The sequence below is a fragment of the Parambassis ranga genome, chromosome 14, assembly GCF_900634625.1.
Source record: "Parambassis ranga chromosome 14, fParRan2.1, whole genome shotgun sequence".
In the NCBI taxonomy this organism is placed as follows: domain Eukaryota; kingdom Metazoa; phylum Chordata; class Actinopteri; family Ambassidae; genus Parambassis; species Parambassis ranga.
The window spans coordinates 3,103,052-3,130,724 of record NC_041034.1 but is presented as its reverse complement, the minus strand read 5'-3'; the positions used below and the strand labels follow the sequence as shown (position 1 = coordinate 3,130,724).

Sequence of the window (27,673 nt, the reverse complement as noted above, 5' to 3'; positions counted from 1 at the left end):
CGGTGTTAACATGCAGTGTGTTCAGATATATAAGTATTCATGTTTAAATGTGTTTATCACTTAATAATGTGATTTTCATAAGTGTTTATGTGTTAGGAAGTTTTATAGAAAATCAAAGTAATTCGAGGATATTGAATGTATTAAGAAGTAATTTCCTAGTGTGTCATATAACTTTGTTTTCTGCAGTTCAGGCTGTGGCAGATGAGATCAGGTGTTTTTCTGCTCTCTGGAAAGAGCTCCGGTTGGTACGAGATGGTCATAAATTCAGACTAAGGACAGCAGCACCTCTGACCTGATAAAAGCTAGATTCTAAAGGAATGTGTTTTTCTCCTGAGTGCCCATGTTATGGTCATCCCTAGATCGGACTCACAACCTATGAGATTTAAGGAATTGGAGTTTTACCTTATTAGGGAATAAACACTAATGGTCTATTCGCTGTATGACCCAGGGTATGCAGGGGGGGCAGTAGATGCCCCTGTGGGCCGGCAGGCGGGAACGCCCCTGTGGTATATCAATGTGTGAATTCCATGTCCAGTTGTTGTTGATGAGTTGTTCTTTGTTGTTCATGGTTGTTCTTGCCTTGTTCTTTGTATCTCAACAACCCAGAGCTCTGCGACTCAGAATTTGCCTCATTGTTTAAGAAATCATAATTTTGAGACCAGAATTTATCCGCTCCTTCCTTACAAACTAATTCAGGGGGTGATCAGAAGGAAACAAGGGGATTTTCACCCCGACAGTAGCTGTATTTTTTGTGTTTCTTGTCTAATCCGGAGCATCAGGAAGTCTTTGTTACTGTGTTCACCGTCGTCATGGTTGCTCCTCGTTTCAGGTTCGCTACCATCATACCGAGTCTGGGAATGTCTCCACAGACCCCAGATTTAACACTACAGTACCCTGGGAAATATAGAGAGGATTATCTGCCTCTATTGATGATCAAAATTAGCATTGTGTGAGAGTTTGAAGGTAACATGTTTGTTTATGTGTAGAATTTCACTACAGTAGCTTTAAATTGAAGGAGAATCCTCGTCAGAGGACGCTGAGGTGGCGTTGTGATGTGGAGTGTCATGTTTCAGGGGAAAAATGATGCGTGAGGTGTGTGTGTTATGATCAGAGTGTGAGGTTCTTTTCTCAGTCTTGTTGACATCCAGCCTGGTTGACTCACCGCTGTTTATATGTCGCTTGTAAAGTTTTGATTCGGAACTTCTGTGGGCGTTGATTTCACCCCCGTGACCTCGACACGGTGTAAGTGATGCATTCCACTCCACGGCGGTGTTCGCAGCCCCACTTGAGTTATGGCTTGCCATTTTAATTGTGGTGAGTGGGAACTGAGAAGAAAGCAGAAAGGCCTCTGCTGAACTGTGGCGGATTATGTAAGGAGTAAGATGATGATGATAAAACATGCTTTTAACCTCCCTCTCTCTCTGTCTCTGCTGCTGCAGCTGCTCTGTGTGCTGTTCTCTGCTTTGTTTGCTCAGGTCAGATAATACAGACAACTGATACACCTGCAGTCCTCCCTGCTGTCATCTCCTGGCTGCAGGCCTGAGGGGAGGAAGAAGCCAACGGAAAAAGCTGCTTTTTTTTTCCTGCGTGTACTGATGTTTTTATAGCAAGATCTGATACCAAAAAGAAATGTAATGAGCCCCACCTGCAGCACTTAAAGGCTACAATACATGCAAGCATTGGATTAAAGACTGAATTTATCTCCTCTGCAGTTCCTCAAATGGCCACTAGAGCTGAAAATGATACCCTTCTTCAGCTTTGTTCAATGATCCGATGGGACCCACGTGGGCGGTGGCCACATGGGTCCCATCAGCCATCATCTCCTGACCAGTAAAACGTAACATAAGATCAATATTCGCGATTATAACGAATGCCGAAAATGGCGACAGCATAAAATGTGTTTAATATTTTGACACAACCATGATCCCTTATTTCTAATACCTAACTCCAGCTGTGATTGAAAACGATGTGGCGTCAGGGGGACTAGAACCCTTGAGTTGGTGATGATGTTCCGTTAGCATAAACGTAACAATGTGTCACATCTGAGGAATGTGTTAGCGACCATCATAAGGATGTGGTACATGGTTCTGTGAAACAAACTCTCAGGCATGCTCCGCCCCTTTTTTTGATGCGTTAGGGTTGATTGGTGAAGAGGTGTTTCAGTCCTGATGTAGCCAGAATACGTTGAATGAACTTACACACATGACCACAAGAGGGCGATATTGTTTCAGTCACCTGTTGTTGTACTGATGTTTAAGATAGGCTGCAGGGTTGTTTTTGGTGTACAGAGGTAGTTGAAGATTCATTTGGTGGTTCACACTCTGAGGAGCATGAATGTGCTCCGTAACCGAGCCCAGCAGCACTCTGACCTCATCGTTATTTACACAGATGATAAAGTTTGGCTTTAAAGAAGTGACTCAGATGTCTCTTCAAAACCAGCAGGATGTCCTCTGAGGACCATGAACGCCCACATAAATCTAATGTTACGTTTTACCTGCAGAAAAAGCTCAGCGGCGTGGTGTGACAGGTGTTTATTTCCCTGCTCGTGGCTGGGAGCGAGCTGTGCTCTGAGCGTTCGGAACACGTCCCTGCAGGATTGATGTCGCACTGATGTAACAAACATTGTCAGCGAACATCTCGGCTACACCGCCGCTGCTGTGTGTGGCTGGCAGGTTATTACAGGCATCTTTCACTCTGAGTCTGTGCGGCGCTTGTTTTTTTTTTTCATGGAAATCCCTGCTGCGTGCACTGTTCTCCTACATTCTGTGTTCAAGGCTATGCATACAAAATGTTTTTACTCTCCTGCTTTAAATGTTTGTCGTCACTCCAAATGACAAAAAAAGGCTGATTGTAAAATCTGCTTTGTAGGGACTCTGGAGGCTCTGACCAGACCAGACTGGGCTAAGATGTCACCAGTTTATTGATTGAAGCAGACAAAGACGATCCCTGCTGGTAAGCAGCTCGAAAACAAAACCAAAAAAAAAAAAAACAGCCTGTTTATTTTTTATTTTCCACACAAGAAGCTCCAAATGAAAAGCTTTTTTTCTTGGAAATGGAATCAGAACAAATGTCACCTTGCCTGTGTTTTAACACTGAAAAACAGAATTTATATTAATCAGAGGAGTGGCTGCAGTGTAGGTGAAACAGAAACCTTATCTGGATCTTTCTGAAGTAACAAGCCCTCCCTGTGTTCACATCAGTACAGCAGGTCTGAGGAGGAAAGGGAGGACGATCTGCTTTAAAGTGCAGACTCCACCAGGAGAGGAAAGTGAGAGGGGTGGGGGGGGGCACAGCAGGGCTTCCCCTGTGTGAACTGTAGCTTATATTTAAGTCTTTAGCACATAATGGCTCAGTAAAGTACTGCAGATGTTTTCATTCTGGGGCCTGACTGCTCGTTCAGACTGTGAGCAACCTGATGGAGGAGTCGCCAAAAAAGCAGAAACACTGATGGAAACCCGCCTTACAGAGTGTCTGACTGTTAATCAATAGCTTTGTTTCAATTGTTACAGAGGATGTCACGATATCAGATGTACACCTGCGCCGATTACATACGAGTGAGGTGCTTTACAGCAGCTGGCCGTCAGTGTTGTGATGCGATAGCGCCACCTGCCATGTTGGAGTGTCACGCAGGATTATTTAAGGTATTATAAGATTGTATTTTTAATACAGTATCAATAATTGTGTCTGAATAATCGTGAATACTGCCATCACATGACATGTAATTTCTGAAACTCAAATTCTTACATTAGAACGCAGAGACGTTAGAACTGAGTGTGTCGGTGAAGATTCTCAGTCATCCAGGTCATTTTCATTCAAAGGGTCAAAGCGAGGGAACTGGACTTATAGAGTTTTCCTGAACATGTTCAAGAAATCCAGATGCCTCGCTTCAAACCCTTTGAATAATACTGAGTGTGTTTTGTGGCAACGCTTCATCTTGTATTTAAAAAGACTTTACAAGTCACAATTAAAATGTTTTCTTGACTCGGATGATGTCAGATTTAAGACTTTTTGGCAGTGATGGATTGGAATTAAGCTCCACTTTTTAGTCTTAAAGCTTTTTGTAGTGTGACTATGTTTTGATGATTTCTGCTGTGAGTATTAAGAAATATTTAAAAGCTGAAGCTCCTGTTTTTGGTTGGGTTGTGTTCAGGGTAAACAAGTAAAACAATGTTGCAGCTTTTATGCTAATCGTTTTCATACCAGCGTCTCTGAGAGGCGGCAAATTACTTTAGGTTAAGTTTTTTTTCATTAGCAGTTGTAGTGGAGACTGATGGGAATGTCATTAGTCCTGTGGGGGGTCTTAAATCAAACTTTTGACCTGATGGTGGCGCTATAGTTGAGTGTAAAAATGCAATTTTCATAAGTAGTCGAATCATTATTGCAATAATTTATGGCCTTTCTACACTGTGCGATTTTTAGCGATCTTATAAGACCATTGCATGACACACTACACGACGTGAATCAACGATCGCCAAGTTTGATGCGTGCAGATTGTACGATGACCATTTACTGAATCGCAGGCGATCGCAGGTTACAACATACGTCAACATGCGAGGAGGAGGAAGACGTGGATGCGGGGTGACAGGTCGTAGCAGCTGTCACACTGTGAGTCAGTCGTCCTAAATTTCTGACACAACGCTAGAATTTTATCTCAGCTTATCTTTGGTCGCAAGACGCTGACAACGGCCGTAGTGGAAGCTGCCTCACAGTGCGGCGTAAGACCGCCGATTTAGAGCCACGACCAGAGATATCTCCACGATTCTCCTACGATGCTCGTCTTTCATCTGCGACAGCCAAAAATTACAACACATTATTAATGCTACCCGTCACAGCTGACTGACTCTTAACAGCCAGGTGGCTCACAGTGTGAATAAAGCACATACACATTTACCAGGCCCAGTATCTGACTCTGAGGGACTCCAACAGTAAGATCAATGCTGCAATTCAAACAACTTTTAACAGCTACTAAAAACAATAATTAAAACAAAACAAAACAAAAAAACACCCCGCTGTATTACTCAGCCAGGCCATCACCACTGGCCCTCTCCTTAAAAATTGTCTCCTTCAATTGCACACGTGTAAAATATTCTGACAAAGGCATCAGTTTAGGCATTCAAACATCTTGGCACTGAGAGAAAAAAAAAAGACCTGTGGAAAAAAAAATGGAGAGCTTGATAAATATATATATAATATTTATGTTTTTTTTTTTTAGAGTACATTCGTCATCCTTCCACAAGAGGGATTATGTAACTAATACAGTATGGTGCTGTGAGGGTCAGGGAGTGGGACGAAGCAGCTTTAAAGAGGAGAAGAAACATTTTCTGTTAAAGAAAAAAAAAAACAAAAACAGGGCAGGCAGTGCCGAGTAAAGGAAGGAGGGGCGGGGCAGGGTGGAGGGTAGTAAAGAAAATGACCGAGTCGTAACAAAGGCATCCCTAACGCACCGTCGCACAGTCCTCCCTCCCTGCTTCCCTCCATTCAGAGCTGATCCACATGAGTCCTCTAACAAGCTCTTGGCACTTTTTGGACATGATAAACGAAATGACTGAAAATGGTCGTTTTCCTGCGGCCTCCTTCATGGCGCTGCGCTCTCCGTCCGCAGAGCTCCGATCACACTTTGAATGTTTTCTTCAGGAACCTGGAACATTTAGCAGCAGCGTATTAGTGAAGAGATGACGAGCAATTAGTCTGACGAGTGCTTAGTCTCTGAAGTAGAAGTAGTAAAAGTAATTGCACTGCGTTTCTCACCAGGGCGTGGTCGAACTTGAAGGTACTAATGTAGTAAGCTGGAATGTCAGCTGTTGCCAGGGGTTCTGATATTTGAGCCACGATGCCACATTCATCTGCAGACCAGAAAACAAGCACACATCCTTTAATTAATCACTGTTCAGTTATCGCTTTGTGAGGCAGCAGAGACCCCGGTTCAGACTTGTGTAAGCGATCCAGCTAAAATGGGATTCGGGCTGTATCCTGCTGAACAGAGCAAATCCGGTTAATCCGATTGATTCCAGTTCAACTAGATCCACCTCTCAGAGGTGTAAAATTTTGGCCAAGGTCTGAACAGGAATCTGGCTAACGAATCTGGCTAACGAATCTGGCTAACGAATCTGGCTAACGAATCTGGCGAACGACATCATACTTCCAGGTTCACAGGAGACAGTATCCCCAATTCTCGCACCCTGTCCTACCTCGGTCTGATTTTAACATCATATAATCGGAATGTAGACTCACCAAATCCTAAAGGCTGTCCCCCGATACGAACCATTTTCCAGAGCTCTCCAGAAGCGCTGGTAAAGAGGACGTTGTTTGGAAACCTTCAGGACAAAAGAACCAAAAACAGACAATGAAGAGGTGGACGTGGCTTTTTATGAGGATAGACGTCTGTATTAACTAGTTTAATTCTAGCAGAATCTAAACAGTCATTGGATCCTCTTAGACAGCAACAGTAAGTCCATGATGGGAGTTCTGGAACCAGGAAGACATTTTTCACAGGTTTGTTCATAAAACAGAGGAATACATTGATTAATCACGGTTGACCAATCTTTAATGCACATAATCATCGGCTGGTTCTAGTAGCAGTGATCATCATCAGCTAAATAACTCAGATGAACAGCAGGACGTACGTTCTCTGACTCAGTCTCGCCCGCTGCGTTGACTGATACTCGTTGTAAAGTAAGAGTAAAATGGGTGACCTATCCCTTTAAGGCATCACATTAGGTCTTACATAAACGTGGGGCCAAGCCTGACCTACATGCTGCAGAAAACTACATTTCAACTTAACAAAATAATGACGATTTGGCCCAATTATTACTGTACCCCCACATGGCTCAGACAGTACTGACCCATTATAAAAAAAAAAGCAGCGCCTCGTTCTTGAATGACCAACCTATGACCAGATGTTAATGGAGGAGAAACCGTGTGGGATATTCAGCTGGTTAATGAGAGGGTGGGGGGACTCAGTGGAGAATAAGTGAGTCAGACTCAAACACCCCACTGCTCGGCTATCGCTTAGCAACAATCTAATCAACCCCCTCAAAACGGTGATAAGATTTTTTTTTAACCCCACACAGAGCTTGTGTTGTAGGTATTTTGTTCTTCTTCTTACCTCTGAGTCGTCTGCTCATCCATGACCAGAGAGATGTAGCCCTCGATCAGAGAGAAGGAGAAGAAGCGGATGTGGCTCGAGTCCTCGCCGGATGCTCCGGGCTCTTTTTGTCTTGAGAAGGAACAAACAAACATTCAATCTGACACACTTACAGTCACAAGCGGTAACGTCGAACATCCAGCCCTGTTATCAGCATCACAGTAAGCTGTGAGCTGAAACCCCTCTGCTGGTAGCAGCGTTTAAAAACAAAAGCCTCACCCTCCAGAGTAAAACATGACGTCCATCAGCAGGGTGGCTACAGAGGGCAGTGTGTCCGGGTCCAGGCTGGTCACACAGAACATGTTGCTGGGGCTAGATAAGGGATGGATGATGGGACGGGGTACTGAAAGACAAACCACGCAGGATAAGTGAGTTATTAAAAGTTTCATTATATTCTTTTGAAGACAAATTACACAGACAACCTTACAGGAAGTGGGATCAGTGAGACTTGTGTTCATCCTCCTAATGATAACATTTTAAAGCTTCATGTGTGTGCAGGGCTACATGTTGTTTTTAGGGCGCTGATTTAGTGTGTGAGCATGTTTCCGGACAGAAACACAGACGTACTGTAACGCTATGTTCACACATACCAAGTTTTGGCTTCACAAAGCCGTTGGTGACTCCCAGATTGTGAGCAGCAACAGTCTCTCCGTTGACCACTCGAAGCAAAGTGAATTCGGAAGACAGCGTGTGCATGACCATCGGCAGGTCTCGCTCTCGAACCTGAGGGTGACAAAAAGGAGCCGGGTGAACATTACATGCCTTTTAACAGAATCGCAGCTGTGTTCTATGCATTGTGTGCAAAGAGAGGAAGGAGCGTGTATCTGTGCCTCAGATAGATTTCTGTATGTTTCATTGTTTCGAAGGCTGGTTCAAGGCCAGAGGCTGTTTTTTTTTATGGCTGCATACAGCTAATGGAGGGCTTCACCTTCAGACTCAGGTCTCCCTTTACCACAAGAGTACAGCACAGTACAATGCCTGGATTGTTAGGGCCGAGCCCGTTTGTTTACACAGCTCCATTCAAGCAGAGAAGAAGAGAGGGAAAAAGACAATAACTCATAGAATGAATGTGAAGAAGCTGAAGTGCAGAGAAAATAAAGTAGAGCACTGAACGGCTCCTTTTATGATGATTAGCTGTAATAACAGTGGTGAAAACGTCAAAAAGTCAACATTCAGATTCACCCGCAAGAAAATTAAAGAGGAGACAGAAATGCTGATGTGATTATTGTGCTGGAGTGATGACTGTTTGTAGCAATCAAGCCAGCGCTTTTGTTTTGGAGCACAGACACCATACATGAAAATGTCATTCCAACGTCCAGCTTTAATCAAAAGACAATTATTAATTTGCTGTAATAAAAATAATCTACCGTACCCACATGAAATGACTTTTGCAGTTGAACATTTAACTTGTAACTGCATTCAAGCCTTTGTCATTCCTCAGTGCTTTCCCCTCATAGAAACAAACTAAAAACATCTTTCTGATGGTCAGTGAATGCATCACGTGTGACCTCTCCATATCGCCATCAGATTTTATGACCAAATCTATGGTTAAAATTATATTTTAATCTCCTCATTCTGCAAGTTTTAAGGAAGAATTCTCAAGAATAAAAAAAAAAACCAACATAAACAAAAGTTTGTGTAATCCCCCTCTCTGCCAGAAGGGGGAGAGACAAATGCTCTGCACATGCGCTTTAAATGACAACTACAATCCATTCAACCTTTCTAAAATGGAGCTGTCACTGGCGACAGAAATTAACATGTATGGAACTACCGTAGCTCTGGTTATGTTCAACGGATTCTGAAAGCTGAGAAACGGCTCTTTCCATCGCTATTACATTCATTACGGTAATGACCACATTGCGTGTGTGCCAGGGGCGGGAGTTCTGTGGAGCGTAGGAGAGTTGATGTGAAATAGTTTGAGTTTAATCTTTGTAACCTCTTGTTGTCTTGTTGCTGCACATTTATAGCTGTTTATAAAGAGAAATTTGATGAAAATTCAAATCCGTTTTTTTTACTTTTCTTGTTATTACACACTGTTCTGAGCATTTATAACATAATAACAAACATGTTTATATTTTATCTGTCAAGAAAAACAGTAAAATAATTAATAAAAAGAACATTTTCTGACAGAATCATTAGAAAAAGAAGGCGAACTGTTATAATTATAGTAGTGAAAGGGTTAAAGTACCAATAAATCCGCCAACAGAAACCCCTCCAACAACAATGAAGTAGTTGTTTTATTTAGTTGTCATGTTCCGTCAGATATAATGGTGCTCAGTATTGTTAGGGAAATTGATTTCCTAAACCCTTGCTGTGTCTCTAATGCAGGGGTGGCCAAACTTTTTTCGGGGAGGGCCAGATTCGATAATGTGAAAGTCTCCGAGGGCCAACAGTCCCCGATGTTTAAACAATAAAAAAATATGTATGCTGTTTTGTAATATATTACATCTTACACAGCAAACAAAATAACATCTTAGCATTCAGATGACAGATCAGAAAATGTTCTGAATTTACAGCATAAATTTAAAACATTCAGAAACTGTGTGGTTGTGATAACAGAGCAACAGGCAGGTTATTGACTCTACTGTGAAGGTGAGATCTGATCATATGTGCAGGTCTGGTTTAGGAGCAGACATCAGTAAAATGTCAGGTAGACCAGGTGGGAGTCATTTAGTGCTGATCTCAAAGGGTCTGGTAATTTAATGTTTACACAGGTTTGCAGTGCATGCCAACGAGACGTAAAAACGTAATGACGTGCCTTACGCCAGATGTGTACTGAATGACGGAGTCAGTTTGAGAGAAGTGCCGCGTCTCTCTGTACAGCTGACAGTTTAACAACAGAGAACGTTAACAAGCAAAGACGGACTGCTCTGCTGCTCCAGTAAAACATCACAGTTTATCACAGACAGTCTGCTCACACGACACAAACTAATTCATGGTTTACAAATGTTCGCATTTCTGGAGAGTTGCTTTTTTCCAGCCGCTGGTAAAAAGGCCCGAGCAGGCTGCCGGACAGGACGCAGCCTCCCCGTGCAGCAGGGAGCAACGAGCGTCCCTCTCCCGCTCCATCATGTCTCTTTAACTTCTCTAATGGCTCCAGCATCGCTCCCTGCTGCCCCCTCCTGCCCGCACCGGGCAGCAGGGAGCGACACGATGGACAGGGAGAGGGACGCTCCGCTCCACTCCCCTGCGCTCCTGGAGCCCCCCAGTACTCCGGCACATTCCCCAGAGAGGGACGCTCATTGCTGCACGGGGAGGCTGCTCTCTGGCCGGGCAACCCGCTCCCATGCACCCCGTCCAAGAATTCTAATAGGGCTACTATACTACAACTAATAATAACAATATTTCGTGCGCACGTTATACATAATTCGTGGCCACAATTTATTTCTTTTTTTACCATGTAAGGAGGGGCTCCGTAGTTTTGGAGAACTTCACTTGTACAGACGCTCTCTAATAGCAGGCTGTCTGCAGAAGCATGTTTAGTCTTGTAGTGAATTGTGTCGAAGTTCTGAACCAGTGTTGTGCACCTTCCGAGCCCTCTGCGTAGCTGGAACCAATAACCAAGCCCTGCAGCACCGCGTGACGCACCACGATGCAGACAGAGAGAGAGTGATAATGTTCTGCTCAGAGAATCATGATGCAAACGTTACACAATGAGTTAAAAACAAAAACAAGAATTGCCTGTTGATTTTGTATGATTTACTCTGTTTGGCTGGCGGGCCAAAAAGAACACATTTTAAGATAGAAGCCGCGGGCCATAGAAAATCCGACCGCGGGCCGCAGTTGGCCCGCGGGCCGTAGTTTGGCCACCCCTGCTCTAATGCAAAGGTGAGACCGAGACCCTGGCTCCTTGTGACGAGCTGCTGTGAGCACCTTGACTCAGGATACTCATGGCTCCATCTGAATGAGCGCATGCAACATTTGGGTCAGGCTTTACCGCTTTATGTAACACAAAAGATCATAACACACATCTTAAGCTGGCCTGTCTTCTGCTCTGCTCTGTTTAAACACACAATCCATTGTAGGAGGAGGACTGAGGCAGAAGCTGGACTTGTATGATGGGATCAGTGCAGTAAAAACAAAAAAATGCCTCTTTTCATCTGATATGACAACAATTAGGACTGTGAGAAGGAGCAGCCAGAGTCCAGACAGGAAACAGACCCGGCTATGATACCTTGAATTCCAGCAAGAGGCTGAGCTGCTGATCCTCTTTACGTAACAGATTATCAACATCCAAACAGGTTTTTCTTTCATTTTCATAAACATGCTGGAGCTGGTCAGCAGACCTTGTTTTCCCACTGAAGCAAAGCAATAAAAAAAGACTCCCTGTGGCCAGAAGGGCTTTTGGTATGAGAGAGAGAGAGGATTTCTTCCTAAATCAAAGGAGGTGGGGCCGTGCGAGGAACACTATATCCAAGTGTTATTGCTTTTTCCATGTCGGGCATTGAGAATGTAAACGATTGTGCTGCCAGTAGTTGCACAATAGACACTAAATGCAGCACATAAAGCGTGCTATGACACGAGTGACAGGAGTGATGCACATGCTGATGATGTATATCTGCACTCACCAGAATGAAGTCCGTCTGATACGTCGACAGCATGAACACAGAGATGTTGTGGTCGGCCAGCGGTGCGATGACTGATTTGGCGATTTTGGTGACTCCGATGGGTTGAGAACTGGAAGCGTTGCCGCCCCCCGACACCACGTTTAGGGCCAACCATGTGGCGTCTGCGACACTGATGTGCTCCGACTGAGGCAGCTCTGTGAGGGATCAGAGGTACAGAGGTAAATCACAGGCTGTTAGAAGAGTTCAGGTACCACTGTGGACTTTTAAAGAAGAGAAACTGGGCTGTTGAAGTGAGGAATGAGCATGAGTAATGACAGTTCCTTATTTCTCATTTGTGCTACTTCCTGTTTTTTCATCTTTCACACATCGAGGACTCTGATTCATTATCTGGATATTTTAGGAAATACAAAAGCTTTTCCGCTTAAGTACCAGTCAAAGACAAACCTGTCTGACCGTACACTCCGTATCGGTGTTCAGAGTTTCTCAGCAATTTACAACAAGTCATAATTGAACGATTTCACTCGCTGAATAACAATAAGATGCTCATTAGAAGCTGAAGTTGACGGCTTTGCCAAGGCTGAATTCTCATGAGATTTTCCAGGCTTCAAACTATCCACTCGTGGCCAAACAAAAGTGATCGGAACCAATCAGGGTCCGGTGAGGAACTATGGACTGCAACTAGCATGTTTCACACGTGGCAACGATGTACGGCGATGACCACATGAAGTGTCCGAATGATCAAAGGCGGCCTGTGATTGGAAATATCTGGGGTTTTTTTTAAATAGTTTTTGTTTGATGAAAACCAGGACTGTTACATGGGAATAGGGCCATGGAGAAGGATGGATCTCAGTAGCTTGATGTATTTTCACCTTTGCATTTTGGTAATAGTGTTGTTTGACTCGTGACAGACGGTATTGGACGGGTGATTTAATCAGATTTTCTGGGCCAACGTCCCAGATGACTCTGTAGGCTGATGTTTGCTAATCTTATCTACATATTGCTGTATAAAAGCCTTTAATGAGTCTGCTGACTCTTCTTGTTAAAGCCTTTGTCATCATCCTGTCACTTGTGGCTTCAACTGTGTAATAACCTCTGAAGAAGTCAGTGCAGAGGTGGCACAGTCGTAAGGCCTCCACACCGAGGTCGGCAATAAAATAACGAATCCCACATGTTAGTCCAAACAAGTTACTCTATAACATCTGAAAAGCTTCAGGCCCTTTACTTTCACCAAGATGCATATTTGTAGTTTCTTGTTGAAGTTTTTAAATGGTTGTTTAGCTGAACATAAAACCGGCACTTACACACTCAGAACCAGTCACCAGTAGAAAATACCTGCGCCAGTTACACAACAAATAGCCTGTAGTCTCCAGGGTAACCGAGGAGGGTCACCCTGGAAGAGGGTGTGTAATGACATGGATTCGCTCACTCAGCCGACCACAAAACACGGCAAGCGGCAGCTTGGCCTCACATCTATAATGACAAAGTGTGCTCAAACATTGGCGGCTGAAGCTGCACAGTGCTGGAGACAATCGGAGATTACACAACGTGGTCTGTTCCTGCTGCCCCGATCTATGGTTGCCACAGTGACTTTAAAGATCCACAAAGAGAGAGAGAGAGACCCACCTTTAAAGCCCTCCTCGTCCACGATAATGGTGTAGTCCTCTGGAGTCTCTGTCAGACTGAAAAACTTGCATCTTGAGTGGGAGAGAACACAGAAACAGGCAGGGATGATCAAACAGTGGACACATTATGTAGAACGATACCGTCTCTGCTCCCTAAAGCGTTCATAAAACACACACATCAAAACTGTTTGGAGCATTTAGGAGACAGATTCATGTGAACAGATTCAACACTGAGACATCCAGAGGCCAAACCTGCCTGTTAAAGTCTTCTTTATCATCTTTTTATATTGAATAAGAAGCTCATAAAGTCGTCAGGAGAGCACAGGGCTGTGCTGCTGCCAATATAAACCTCCCTGACACCACGAGGGGCTAGCCTCGCTGTGAGAGGAATCTCAATGATCCAGAGATGGTTTTAAACACACAAACACACAGCTATGACCCGAACACACGGCGGTTTCAAGACAAATGATCAGGTTTATGCTGATGACATTAAATGTGAGCATGTTTGAAGACATGTAGCTGCAGAGGACAAAAAATATAGAGATAGTCCACATATCTACTTTCCAATAGTGCCTTGATGCACCATATATCAGAAAATGTGACATTATTTTATGTCTCAATGACAAAAAGCCCCTATTTTGCAGTAAGATTTTGTAAAAATAAAAAACCTGGATGCAACTAGAAGACAGGAAGTGGTGGAGGACTAACAGCAGTCACCATCTAACTTTAAGGGTTACCAAGTTCAAACCAAGGATGTTAAAAATCAGCTTGAAACCAAGCCCCACACACTGTTCTTTTTTTTTTCCATGAATAAAAGCCATGCAGCAGAAAAACACCGCGCACAACAGCCTGGTGATAATCACATTCTTTACAGGCCGGCCACTGAATGCTCGCACTTCACATTTGGCTGAAAGGTGTGAAAAACGACAGCAGAATAACAGAGAGGCTCTCAGCCATTCTCTCTGTGGGAACAGCAGCATTTCCTCTTGGAATTAAATGAGCTGTCAAGTGTCACTTTGACTCGCAGGGTGATTTTTGGAGAGCTGGAACATTAGGATGATGAGTACTGGAGGTTTTGTCTTGTGCCTGGGCCGATAATGCTCCTCTAATCATGGCCGTGTCATTACGAGCACTACTTAATGACTTTCCCTGACATCGTTCTATCCAGATCAACAATGAAATGATCGAATCTCTGCACAGATATTGGTTCTTATCGCTGAATGTTGTGCACACGAGGAAGCTTTGCATGAGTTTACATTGTTGGGAACTGCAAACCTCAGTGCAAGTATCAATAATTCCACATTAATCAGATTTTGAATTAAAGATATCTCAAACTTTAATTTACGTTTTATTAAATCTGATGCAAACGCTGATTATCTGAAGCTGCCTTAATTGAATTTTTTGATCGCTGAGAAGCAGAGGAAGGAGCTCATTAAGTTCCAGTCATTTGCACAATGGACAAGAAAACACGCTCTCCTCTGGCATTTGTCTTTGGTGTGAAAAGGGACTCACTGCCCCGTTCACACTGGAGAAAGTAACACACACTTGTGTCCGCACTCAATCCGGCTTCATCCAGCGTGTTTGCTGTCCTCCAAACCACTAGGTGGCGCCTCGTAATATACAGAGAGCGTTCAGGCTGCGGTAGGACCGCGTGTGCACATGCGTTGTGCGTTTTTTTGTCCCATGAACCGGAAGTAGCATGTCGCTAACCGGATTCGCTCGCCACATTTGTGTTCACACCTGAGCCACATTTGAGCCAATCCGGCTAGATCCACCTCTCATGGGTGGATCTAGCCGGATTGAAATCAAACTGGATACAGCCGGATTCGAGGTGTTCACACTCAGAAAAAAAACATCTGGATAGGCCCGAATCCCGCTTTAGCCAGATTTTTTTCCCCAGTGTGAACGGGGTATGAAGATCAGCTGGCGTTGAACATACAGACACCTTAACTGTTAAGATTTTTCTAGTTTGCCTCATTCAGTAAAGATTTGGACTTTTTTGCCGTCTCAGCCCACAAACTTCATCCACTTCCTGTCAAAGAACGCTCCTTATGGGGTCGGTTTCAACATAAATTCGCATCATCCAGATATGTACAAAATGCTTTGGGATCAAATCAGGTTGCAAATTTTAATTCTGTGCTCTTAGGTGTTATTAAATAATGTGATGTTTCAGCGAGAGCCTGGACAAACATTCAGGGGGAAGATGAAAAACATGACACACGTTCTGAACTGTTACCAACCCGTGCACAACATCAGATATTCATTCGGAGTCATGCTGTAACCAACTCATTAATATGATCATAATTCCCTGCTAAGACTATAAACTGTAAACCAAATAAACAAAACAATGAAATAAAAATAAGGAGGCTTCAATAGAAGGGACACGCTTTAAGAATTATAAATGAATTACTGCAGCGTAAACACTGATTTTCTTGGCATATAATTGAAAAGCGTGTTAATATTTTCTCATTTTCTTTTTCAGGCTATGACTGGAGTCCAGTGAGTATATTGTGGCCTATAACCAATGTTTTTCATACATAAGAGCTGTTTATGTTTTTGCTCATGTGCAGCAGACAAACATCAAATCTCATTTCACAGGATGGCTGCGGAGCATACATTTACCTCAGCTGGCCCCATACTGCTGCATTATGTAATCACTCCATGCTGCGTTTGAATTGTGTTTCTTTCAAAGGACTGCTCGGAGCGTGGCTGCTCTTTTCCAGGACTGTTATATTAAAAGTTTCGGTAAAAGGGGAGGTTTTTTTATTTGTAAAATGAATTTACATGCAGAAACTGCAGGAAAATGAAAACTGAACCCATCAGCATGAGTGTTGAGCATGTGTTTGATGGTGAAAAGAGACACAATACAGCACCATGGAAAAGATGAGAGGGTAGTGGGGGCTCGGCAAGGAGGAGGCGCCAAAGTGTTCCAAGGCTGTTGCTTCAGCTCAGAGTGAACCGCGGGGAAAAACAACTTAAAAAGGAAGCCAGCTGCAAATCCAGCGTCATCTAACGGACACACATGTCCCACAGTCGATCTTATGTAATCATTAATGGATGGCTGCCATGACCACCTAAACCTCCAGCCTCACACAAGGTGCCCAAAACTCTCAAGTCCTTCCAGATATGAGACAGCCATCGTGTTACATCTGTCTCACTGCTGCACATCAACAAGGCCCCGTTCACACTGGAGAAAGTCATTCCAGCTAGAGTAGGATTGAGCCCAGACAGCCTTTAAGCTGGATGCGTTCAGACCTATTTTCAAATCTGGCTAGCACACACTTGTGTCCGCACTCAATCCGGCTTCATCCAGCATGTTTGCTGTCCTCCAAACCACTAGGTGGCGCCTCCGTTCACGAGTCCATTCACACCACGGTAGGACCGCGTATGCGCATGCGTTTTTTTTGTCCCGTGTCACGCCCCGTGAACCGGAAGTAGCATGTCGCTAGCCGGATTCGCTCGCCACATTTGCGTTCACACCTGAGCCAATTGAAATCAAACTGGATACAGCCGGATTCGAGGTGTTCACACTCAGGAATCCTGCTTAAGCCACATTTTTTCCCCCAGTGTGAACGGGGTACAAGTGTCTGAATCAGCAGATATTCACAATGCCAGACCACCATGCGGGCCACTCCGAAATGCAAAGCTAACACCTAAATCCAGAAAATAAAAATGCAGCATAGCTGTTTCAGGCATACTGCATAATCACACCCACAGACAGGACACAAATAGGAAATGTAACCAACATATATAAACACCGTACATGTAGATACAGCCCGAAACAACTGCATCGTTTTAGGAGGATGGAAATGTCACATTTCCTGCTGCCCAAACACTCCCAAAGCCTTTTTAATGCTCAGCATTCGGATTGCTTTTTAAAATCAGAGTAGCACTGATGTCCCAGTTTAGTGATAATGAGTCAATAAAAGATGAAAAACTTGATTTATTTATGTATCTGACTGCATCAAAGCTGCAGCCATGTCACTTTAAAAGCACAACGCCACACGTTATGTGTTCCTCAGTGACACTGACACAGCAAGTTCTTCCTCTCCAGTTTTATACGCCACAAATATTTTCCTTCATGTGACAATATGAGGTAGTTAGAAAACAACGAGATGACTACATGGACATCCCTTATTTAAAAAAAATCTATGGTGGTCAAAGCAAATACTTCAAAAGACAAATGGACATGTTTCCAGGGTACTGACTGAGGTACGCTAACAGTTAGCAAAATGGCTCAAGATTACTGACCAGGATGTTCAAAATAAATTAACAGAGTTAGAAGAACTAGTGAGCCGCGTTCACACTGGAGAAAGTCATTCCAGCTAGAGCAGGATTGAGCCCAGACAGCCTTTAAGCTGGATGCGTTCAGACCTATTTTCAAATCTGGCTAGCACACACTGTTGAGTGTCCGCACTCAATCCGGCTTCATCCAGCGTGTTTGCTGTCCTCCAAACCACTAGGTGGCGCCTCGTAATATACAGAGTCCGTTCAGGCTGCGGTAGGACCGTGTGTGCGCATGCGTCGTACAGTTTTTTGTCCCGTGTCGCATCCCACTAGATCCACCTCTCGTGGGTGGATCTAGCCGGATTGAAATCAAACTGGATACAGCCGGATTCGAGGTGTTCACACTCAGAAAAAAAACATCTGGATAGGCCTGAATGAATGATTTTTTTCCCCAGTGTGAACGGGGTATAAAAGTTCCAAGTGACATTTGACCTGCAGCAGGGTGCGTCGCCTTTCAAAGACCCCTGAAACATTTTAAGTGTTTTGCTGCTTGTGTTGTCGAATGAGTGGAGATAGTGTGTTGGTGTTTTCTTTCTGTGCGTCCTCTGAAGGCATTAAAACATTACAGGTATTCATCAGATAAGTTGTGTAGAAAACAAGGAGTTTCATGTTTACTAGCAGTAGCTAACAAAATGTGCAGGTATCATGTTTTTTTATATGAGGAGTACACACACAGAGAACACATAATTGCATGTGTTATGACATTGTGTAACTTTTGGGTGTGTAGCTTTCCTCTCAAACTCTGAAATATCTTTTAAAATGAGACCTCTTCATGGCACCGCTCACTACAGGTCATTTTCTTGCCAGAATAATGTTCTAACAGGTGTTTAACAGGGTCACAGCAAGGGAAAAGATCCAGACACCAGCTCCGAGGATTATTTCTTTTTTCTTTGTGGTCTGTAGATCTGGTCTGTAGATCTGGTCTGTAGATCTGTGATGTAGATCTGGTCTGTAGATCTGTGATGTAGATCTGTGATGTAGACCTAGCTGTTAGTGTTAGTGCTGCTCGACTCGTTTACATCAGGTAATTGGTAATCTGCAGTTTATCAGTAACTTCTGCTCAGCACAGAGGGAGAGTTGATTACAACAAGCTTACTGCCACACTTTGCCTGCTGTAAAAGAGCCTGGAACACACACACACAGACACACACACACACACACAACTCATTTGTTTAGGCTTATTTCAATAGACTATCAAAACAGCACAACACAGCCATGAGCAGTGTGCAGGCCTGCTGTCATCATGTCATTTACAGGCATTTAAATGAAAGTTTCTCCAGGCTGACTGCCAGCGAAAACCCACTTTACTGGACATAATCCTGCGTGTATGCACTGTTAGTGAGCTCTACTGTCTACTGATAGAGGTAAAAACAAGCACACACATACACAAACACACACAAACACACACACTCTGGCGTCGACCCAGCTACAGATGGCACAAAGCTACAAAATGACACTACAGAACCAGGATAGGCCTGGAAACAGTGACTGTAACACACACACACACACACACAGCTACGATCTAAGCATTAACACAACTGCAGGAACAACAACAGCAGTGTAGAAGTACACGCACCACCCCGGCATTAGTTTGCTGTAATGTTCACAGCAGCAGACAAACATGAATGACTGCGTGTTTTCATGTAAGCTAACACGTCCGCGAAGTTACGCACCTTGTTTTGGAGGCCAGGAAGGCGAGTTTTATTAATCCGTGAGTGCAAATCTGGATCCCCTCTTTCTCTATACTCGCCACTTTCAGGCTGTGCTCTAAAATATGAAGCTCCATCTTTTACGTCTTCTCATTTGAGGGGCGACTAAAATGTAAAAAAAAAAAAAACAACAAACAAAAACAAAAAAACACTTTCAAAAGAGAGGCATAAATAAATAAATACACGCACACGGCAGGCTAAGGCGCATTAAACAGAGAAAGAAACGGGGAGGCAGGGTGGAATAAAGAAAGCAAAGAGGTAAAAACGGACCTGCTGTCAAACCGGCGGCGGAACCGACAACACTTCTGGTTCAGATGTTTTCAAAATAAGACAAGAACTCTTATTAGGCTTTTTTTAGCTATATAGACTGAAATTTCATAATGTTGCTTAACGGAGTTCTAGAAATAATGAACAACAACACGCTAATTAGCTTGATCAAGTAGTTTTAGCTAAGATTTTGTGTCTCACAGATTCGAATTATCTCTTTAAAATGATGCTTAAAAATCATTGTATAAATACTTTCCTCTCCTTTAACGATACTTCCGCCATCCCCAAGCCACATCTGTGTTAATAAATGAAGCTACAACCATGCGCTAGCTAGCTAGCTAGCTACTGCTATTAGCTGTTTTGCTAGAAGAAGGAACTTTCTGGAGCCACTTGTGGTTGCCTAGCAACGTATTAGCTAAAAGTGGTCCTGTTGGCTACATAGCAATCATGACAAACATTTTAGCTAGCCGTAAAAAAAAAAAAAGTTAATATTCATTTAAGCTTTTAGTTTTAGGCAACAATACCACATTTTACCTGTTTGTAGTATCAATTGTATATTTTTTTTGACAGCCTTATATTCAATTGAATATGAAGTATTATATTTACTGAATATAGCTGAATAAATATTTAGCCCTACGTGTTAGTAACGGAATATATGTTTTTTTTTCTATGTATTTTAAGTAAATAAGTAAGTAATAAAACCAATGCACAAATTAAACTGAAAATATCCAAATAAAAAAATAATAATAATAAATAAAACTGTGCTTAGTACGCTTCAGTGTTTCTATAAAATCGTGATTACACAGTCACTTTATTCCCTTTTTTAAATAGGTTTATGTTGTCGTGCTTTTATTGTGAAGAAATAAACACATGTAAGCGGAAGTGGCTCCCTCAGCCGCTGCCAGCAGCTTGTGAAACCTGTTAAAGGGAGAGCAGAGGACCGCCGGTCCCCATGTTTGCTCTCCGACTGGAATAGTTAGCAGCTGGTCGGAGTGAAACAAACAACTTGCCATTCAAACACAGGGGGCGGGGCTGCAGCGGAGCGAGGCACCATGGGATATGTAGTCCACATGTACACAGGTAAACAAGATAGATAGATAGATAGATAGATAGAGTACTCTAGAAAAAGTACTTATATTTCTTTGTTGGTGTATGTGTTATGTTATGAGCTGCATCCTGTTGTATTTTCCTGGGCTGGACTTGGTCTGTGTAAATGGCCACCTCCAGCTGTGAGGCTACAGGGGAAACATATTCACAGCTTTGCAGGGTGCAATTAAATGACTCTATATCCAGCTTGTGTGGAGAAAAAAGCCCTTAACATCGTCCCACCTACATCTGTGAGCATGCACACATCCATCACCTTCACCTTTTTGTGCCCTTTGTTAGTGTCTACTGATCTGAACCATCACATACTGTATGTTGTTTTATAACTTACAGAGCAGAAAATGTTGTATTATTGTTTATGTGGTGATGAAATTAAACACATTTCTAAGTGCTGTTTTTTTTCCTCTTGGTATACCTCTTATTTAGATGACTTATGATTACAGTCTGTTTTATTTTTAGCAGCAGCAGTATAGCAGAATCTCTTCCTGTCCATCCTGGCCCAGAGGAGGAAGCTCTGCACCAACTTTAAATCCCTGTTTCTAAATCTCAAGCCCCAAGCGAGCAATCTTGGAGTGCTTTTTAATCCTGATTTGAATTTCCACCGCCACATCCTCAACAAAATTCAACACTTCACCGTTTCTCTCACCAACAGACGCTTGAAATGCAGTTTTTGGTGGGTGTGTGTGTTTTTTTTTTATCACATAACAAAATGCCGCAGCGACCTTCTCTTCCACTATGGCAGCCGCCCCTTCTCCTTCAAGGCTACACTCTCTCTCATTTCATTTGAAAGTCTTAAAACCACTTCCCTGACAAATGTGCTCTTGTCTAGTAAATCTTGGAAGCAGCAGCAGTGTTTATTGTCTCTAGCTGAGGGTGTCTGTGTCGCTATAGCTGTATTTCCAGCCAAGGCTCTAATTGCAAGAACAATTAGTATTAACAGCCAACAACCAAGTATTAATTAAGCAAACACAGACAGGAGCTGTGCCACCACAACAGAGAGATAATTGAGACCGCAGAGTCGACATATCTGGAAAAAACGCACTTCCCCTGTGACAACTTATTTATTGTTCTGCTAATCTTTAAAAAGGGGAATTCAAAACCCACACAAACAAAAACAATGACATGAGGACATTAGGTCCTTACTGTTTAGTACCGAATCAGTTCAAGCGATGACAATAATGACTCACTGTGATCTATTAACGTGACAGACGAGCTGCTGGGAAACATTTAGATTTTAGTGGTGATTTCCTTTGTGTGTTCTGTCACAATATGCTGCCGAGATGCAGAAAATGGAGGAATTTATTTGTGTGTCTTGATGGACACCTCATGAATATTAATGACCTCGCAGTCTATTATTATGCCCTCGAGTCCGAGTCCGAGGCCGAGTCATTTGATTTTGAGTATCTGCCGATACCGAGTCCCGATCCGATCCTAGCAAAACGTGTGTGTGTCTGTCCAGACCGCCACGCTAGGAGATTTCACACACGCAGCGGCTCATCGAGGTCTCGAACCAGGACCTCTCGCGCCAAAAGCGACTGTCATACCCCTACACTACAGGACACAGAGCCACCCTGCATAGAAGGCATTAACTTTGAGAGTCCTAATAAATATATATTCGAGTCCTGATCGGGAGGTAATATCCGATTCCGATCGAGTCTGAAATCACGTAATCGGGCCCGATTTCCGATCACATGATCGGATCGGGACATCCCTAGTTATATGAAAATGTTACAGAGTAGAGGCTATTAGAACTACAAACAGTGACACCTGTGGTCATCCAGTGAACTGCAAGCTGCATTGTGGTCTGAACATCAATTATTCGCACACCTGCTGACGTTATAAAGCAGCTAATGCCACAGTCTAAGTTATTTTGTACTGGCTGCTAGCTGAGCTGCTAAATGTTCATGGTGTAGGCTACAGGACGTTTAAGCATTAGCATTATCTGTCTTTGATAGCATGTCATGTTTCTTTAGCTAAAATACACCCACTTGATTCAGAAATTTGTAGCTTAGCTAACCAGCTAACAATATTTTCTGCTAATAAAGTATGCTACATGCCCATTCACTTACATTTAGGTTGCAGCGATGGGCAATGCCCACTGAGGGGGACTATTAATGCCACATCCTTTAGATTTTCATTGAGTCTTTGTAGTTGTAGAACCTGAGGGGAGGTCTAATAAAACCATTTAAATCAGGTTCTTTGTCATATTTTTAACACTAGATTTTTTTCATGTACTTTTCATGTGTGGTGAATTGCTGATTATTTAGAAGTGGTTTTTCAGTGAATGAATGGACTTGAATACAATGCACTGTCATTATGTGCACTTTGATCACGGTACTTATGTGCTTGAGTGTTTAGTCATTACCTGACAGTCATTAAGTCGGCACTTTAATGCCATGAGTTACTTATGGCTTTCTTTCCACTCTACGGGAGCCTTTAAGGTCTCGGTGTGATTCTAACAATGGTAGAAGAAGTTATTCACACTTAGCAGTTCCACACGACTGCTCCGAAAGATGTAGTGAAAGGAGAGGGGGGGGGTCTGAACAGAACCAGCAGAATTTTCCCCTCCAGCAGCTCTGTTCTGCTTCCCGTCAGCTTCTCTTTTAAGCTGCAGCAGATTGATCGCAAAGCTTGCTCCATTATATTTCAGCTTCCTCTTGGCTGCACCTCGAGGCCTCTCCAAAAACTCAGCGTCTTTTCTATTTTTTTTGTGTCGTCTCCATGTGATGAATCGTGGGCTGAGGGATAACAGCTCCCACATGTTTGTATTCACAAATAAGTTTTGATCCCTTTTTGTAGACTTACAGGAAACCTGCAACTTTGGAGAGTTTGCTCAGACAAAAGGACGATGCACTGAGCAGTCACCTCCTGCATCTGTGTCACATGGGTTCCTCCAGGGCCCCACCTGTTTCAGAGAACAGTGCCAGGTCTTTAAACTATTGATTACAATTGTACACATTTTAAACGTAATGTTTCACTTGTAGATTGTGCTGTGTTTGGCTGAGAGAGTGCAGCAGGTAGAAGTCGAGGTTACAGGATATGGCCAACGGGGGCCGTCTAAAAACCGAGCTGCTGGAAACAAACTCAACTAGGTTGTGCTCAGTGTTGGGGAGTAACGGATTACATGATGGTACTTTGACATGCTTTTCACTGCTGGATGAAACAAGTCACGTAAAAAAATCATCGTCTTCTTACAACAACGATCTTGTTTACGGCAGATGTCTGACTCTCCTGATCACTTGTCTCATTGTGTGGTCATATACGTGTGTATGATGGTGAATAGTCATTAGAGTGAGAGGCGACAGAGAGGACAGAGCAGCCGGACTGATGGGGGTCAGAGTCTGAGGATGAGGATGAAGCGCTGCGTGCTAAATGCTCCTCAGTCATGAAGCCGGTACACGGTTAGCATCACTTGAATAAGTGAACTAGTTAGCTCTGTCCAAAACGGAGGCTGATTGACACTTAGGTAGTAGGAACATGTCGCTGCAGTCAGCTGGTTTTATACGTGGTAAAATGAGTCTGTTTTATGGACGTATTCAACTATTTTTGTGTGTAAAATGACTTTGGGTTATGTTGTTTAAAAATATATTCTGTCATGATCACGTTCTGTTTGTGTTTCTCTAAATAGAATAACTAACAACACTGAATAAAGGTTTCTTAGTCTTAATCTTAATCTTAATCCTAAATCTTAATCTTAATCTGAATGCAGTAAGCTGGAACAGGTTTTATTGAAAGTTTCATAGCATCAGCAGGGACTGATCGCTGCATTCAATCACTTAAAATGCAATTCAATGTGTGAGTAATCCAAGTATTCAGAATACGTTACTCAGATTGAGTAATGTAACGCAATACATTACAAATTACGTTTCAGGGCATGTAATCTGTATTCTGTAACATACTTACTTATAAACCTTTAAAAGTATTCTCCCTAACACTGGTCGTGCTTTTGCTGAAATTGCTCTCTGACTCTAATCATCCTGCTGCAGCTGGATGTTGAGCCTGAAGGCTGCAAACAACCATTGAGGAAGTCACTCCAGTATTTTTGATGCTTAACATTATATTTTGCCTGCAAAGAAGTCCTAAATTGTCTCGGAAATTCTAACATTTAACATCCTTAAGCTTGCAGATATATATGTAGTACACAGCTAGACACTGGAAATGAAACATAGTGTGCCAAACAGCATAGCTTAAGGACTGTGTAGGTAGACTTTGTTCAGGTACAAAAGGCGCCTCCTGTGCTCAAACACATGACATCAGTCTGTCAGGCTTCAGTGCTCAGGGCTTAAAGGAGGGAGAGAGAGAGAGAGAGAGAGCACTGAAAGTGAACCTCCCTCACTCCCACTGTCTTCTCCTTACATACCTCTACATCACATTTGATACTATGTCTTAACTGCCAAGACACCAAGCCACAAGAAAAGCAAAGCAGAATGAAGGATGTATGAAAAAAGTCCAGCCTGTTTACTCTGCAGCCGTTGTTGCATCATATGATATACGACGACGAAGAAGAAAAGAGCCGCTGTGCTTTTTTGCATGCGTCACTTCTGAGCAGCTCTGTAGTCTCCAGTGGACGAACACACAAGAAATCCCTTCCACAAGGTCAACAGCACCAACACCATGCTGTCAATCATCTGCTGCTTCTAAGATGAAAAGAGAAATACTGCTGCTGTGGGGGTGATTTCTGAAAACAGAAATGACTAACTGCATGTTGTGGTTAGTAGAAAAAAAGTCAGCCCGAAGCTCAGCATTCAATTCTACGGGCCGGATTTGTGTCCAGGAAGTGTCGTTTCTGCACAGACCTCAGACCTGCATGCCTGAGGCAAAGTGGAGGGTAGTTAGAGAGGCTGAGCTGACATAAGTACTGATGTTAGCTTCCAAAAAACATTCAGGTTACACAGGACCGGGTCTCTTTACGACATACTTCAAGAATAATTGTGCACAAAAAACAGACTGTCACCTGGTCCATGACACGCAGGATGTCTGTGTCTATGACCTCTGCTGCACGAACTCAAGGAATCATCATCAAACCCACAGAAAACACAGAAAAATCATACTTTATACTTTATAAATGTAGAGGAAAAGACATCAACACAGTTCTATTAAGAATAATTAGTGATAAAAAAATAACCCTTTACATCCTCCAGCTCTGTGCCTGAGGGCCCGACAGGTAGGCTACCTGATGATCACAATAAGCAAACTTTACTGCACCTGAGGAAATGAAACACTGGCGCTAACATAATAAAAGAGGAATCATTAAAAAAAATGATAACAGATAAAATAAACACTGGGTTGGTTAGTGTGGAAATCAGCTTTGACAATGACTACCGAGCTAAAAGTGATGCAAGCCAGATCATGTTTGTACTCCTGGATGTAGTGATGACTGGATAATTCCATCTGTTCAATAGTGTTTCACGGTCAGTGTCGAGGTTTACTTACATGTCATGTTTGCCAGAATGATTAAGTCACAGCTGATCAGGAGGATGTGTTTGTTTTGTTCTTTGACCATGTGTTAAGTGAAGAGTTATTTGATCTTTGCACAAGGATTTATAAGAGTCACATGTTTCAACCTTAGATGGGTTAAAATGAATATTTGCATTGCATTGAGGCCTGATTGGAGTTGTTTACGAAACAAACGGCCTGTAAAATGGAGGACCTGGGGGTGGTGGAGGTAGTAGAAGGGTAAGCTGTAATCTCTTCCCCGTGACCCAGATGAAAATCCTGAGAACAAGCTGGGTGTTGGCAGGGCTCAGGCCACGTCTTAGAGGTACCTCCCTCCACCAGTGAACACAACTGTGATCTGTGTAAACACCATTCTCCATGGATGACTGGACTTTGTTCACCCTCAAGATCACCAAATACCAGAGCCTGTTACCTAAACCTAAGGGTTATGTAAGCATGGAGAAGAGCCACAGTTTATGTCCTGAGTTAATTATTCTATTCTCAAATTAAACAGAGAGAACTGATAATACATTCTGCAGGCCTCCTTTATTGTTTTCCTATTATTAAACTCAACCGTTTCACTCATAAGACACAAACGTTTTAACAATTTTACCTGCAGCCAGTCGTAAGTACAAGGAAGCACTTAACGATCATTATAAATAACAGTGGAATATATAGTTACAGACAAAATTAAATGATAAGCCCCCCATTAAATGTCATTATTTTTCAAACATTTGCTGAGTAGTACCAGGGTCTAAGTTATTAGCTCTCTTAAGAACTGAAGTGTCAGAGAAGACAGTCACTGTGTAGCCCTGTGGAAAACTTACAATTAGGTAGAATTATTATTATTATTTAAACTGTAATTGAAACGAAAGGGTTAACTCAATGTTTAACATGAATTAGAAAAAAAAGATGATGAGAAAATGGTGAAAGTAAACCTTTAGTGGAAGACAAGAAAACAAAGAAGTGAGTATGTTCCTTTATTTTCATTTGTTTTGTTTTATTAGTCACTGCCGCTGTCAGTCAAGGTCACCTGTAGCAATTGGCTGAAGATTGAGAGGGGCGGGGCTAAGAGCGAGAGAGTGCGGAAGTGAGAAGCAGGTGTTCGGCGGAGGAGAAGCGAGGAGAAGAAAAGTTTAGCGACATACGTGTTTTGTTTTGTTTTGTGTGCGAATGTATGTTGGAGTGTTTTAGCTACAGTTTAAGTAGTTTATTATCGAAGCGCTCTGCAGGAAAAGGACGTTGTTGCACCGAGCAGGACTACTGCGCTAAGCTAACTGTAGCTAGCGGCTTGAGAGGCCCTGACGAGGCTGCGCACACCTGTGCGGATAATAGTCGCTGCGCTGCAGAGGGAAACGGCTGCGTGCTTCAAAACAGAGAGACTCATGACACCACTGTCTGTTTCCTTCATCTGGACTGGAGCGTTGGTTTGAACATTCCCGCTACCGCCATCAGCAGGACCGTCTTGAAGCGGGCTGGGAGTCCTTCCTGAAGACGCCATTGCTGTTTCTTCTACTCCTTCTCAACCGATTTGGG

At 43.0% G+C, this 27,673-nt stretch overlaps 1 protein-coding gene across 1 annotated transcript; it reads right to left on the bottom strand.

Moving 5' to 3' along the window:
- Nucleotides 1-4,886: 4,886 nt before the first annotated feature.
- Nucleotides 4,887-19,713, bottom strand: castor2 (cytosolic arginine sensor for mTORC1 subunit 2). The gene is made up of 10 exons (XM_028421641.1): nucleotides 19,601-19,713; nucleotides 19,295-19,435; nucleotides 13,336-13,406; nucleotides 11,713-11,906; nucleotides 7,735-7,867; nucleotides 7,364-7,487; nucleotides 7,106-7,216; nucleotides 6,232-6,314; nucleotides 5,749-5,843; nucleotides 4,887-5,638 (listed from the first exon to the last, which is right to left on the bottom strand). The coding sequence occupies exons 2-10, from the start codon at nucleotides 19,405-19,407 to the stop codon at nucleotides 5,576-5,578; spliced, it is 987 nt and encodes a 328-aa protein (XP_028277442.1). The 5' UTR covers nucleotides 19,408-19,435; nucleotides 19,601-19,713; the 3' UTR covers nucleotides 4,887-5,575.
- Nucleotides 19,714-27,673: the final 7,960 nt, after the last annotated feature.

Bases quoted from the DNA above. Each gene is read 5' to 3' on its own strand.
- castor2 (XM_028421641.1), bottom strand. From the start codon at position 19,407: ATGGAGCTTCATATTTTAGAGCACAGCCTGAAAGTGGCGAGTATAGAG. The intron at 11,907-13,335 runs GTGGGTCTCTCT...GATCCCTCACAG, and splicing joins GGACGAGGAGGGCTTTAAAG to AGCTGCCTCAGTCGGAGCAC. The intron at 7,868-11,712 runs GTGAGTGCAGAT...TGTCACCCTCAG, and splicing joins ATCAGACGGACTTCATTCTG to GTTCGAGAGCGAGACCTGCC.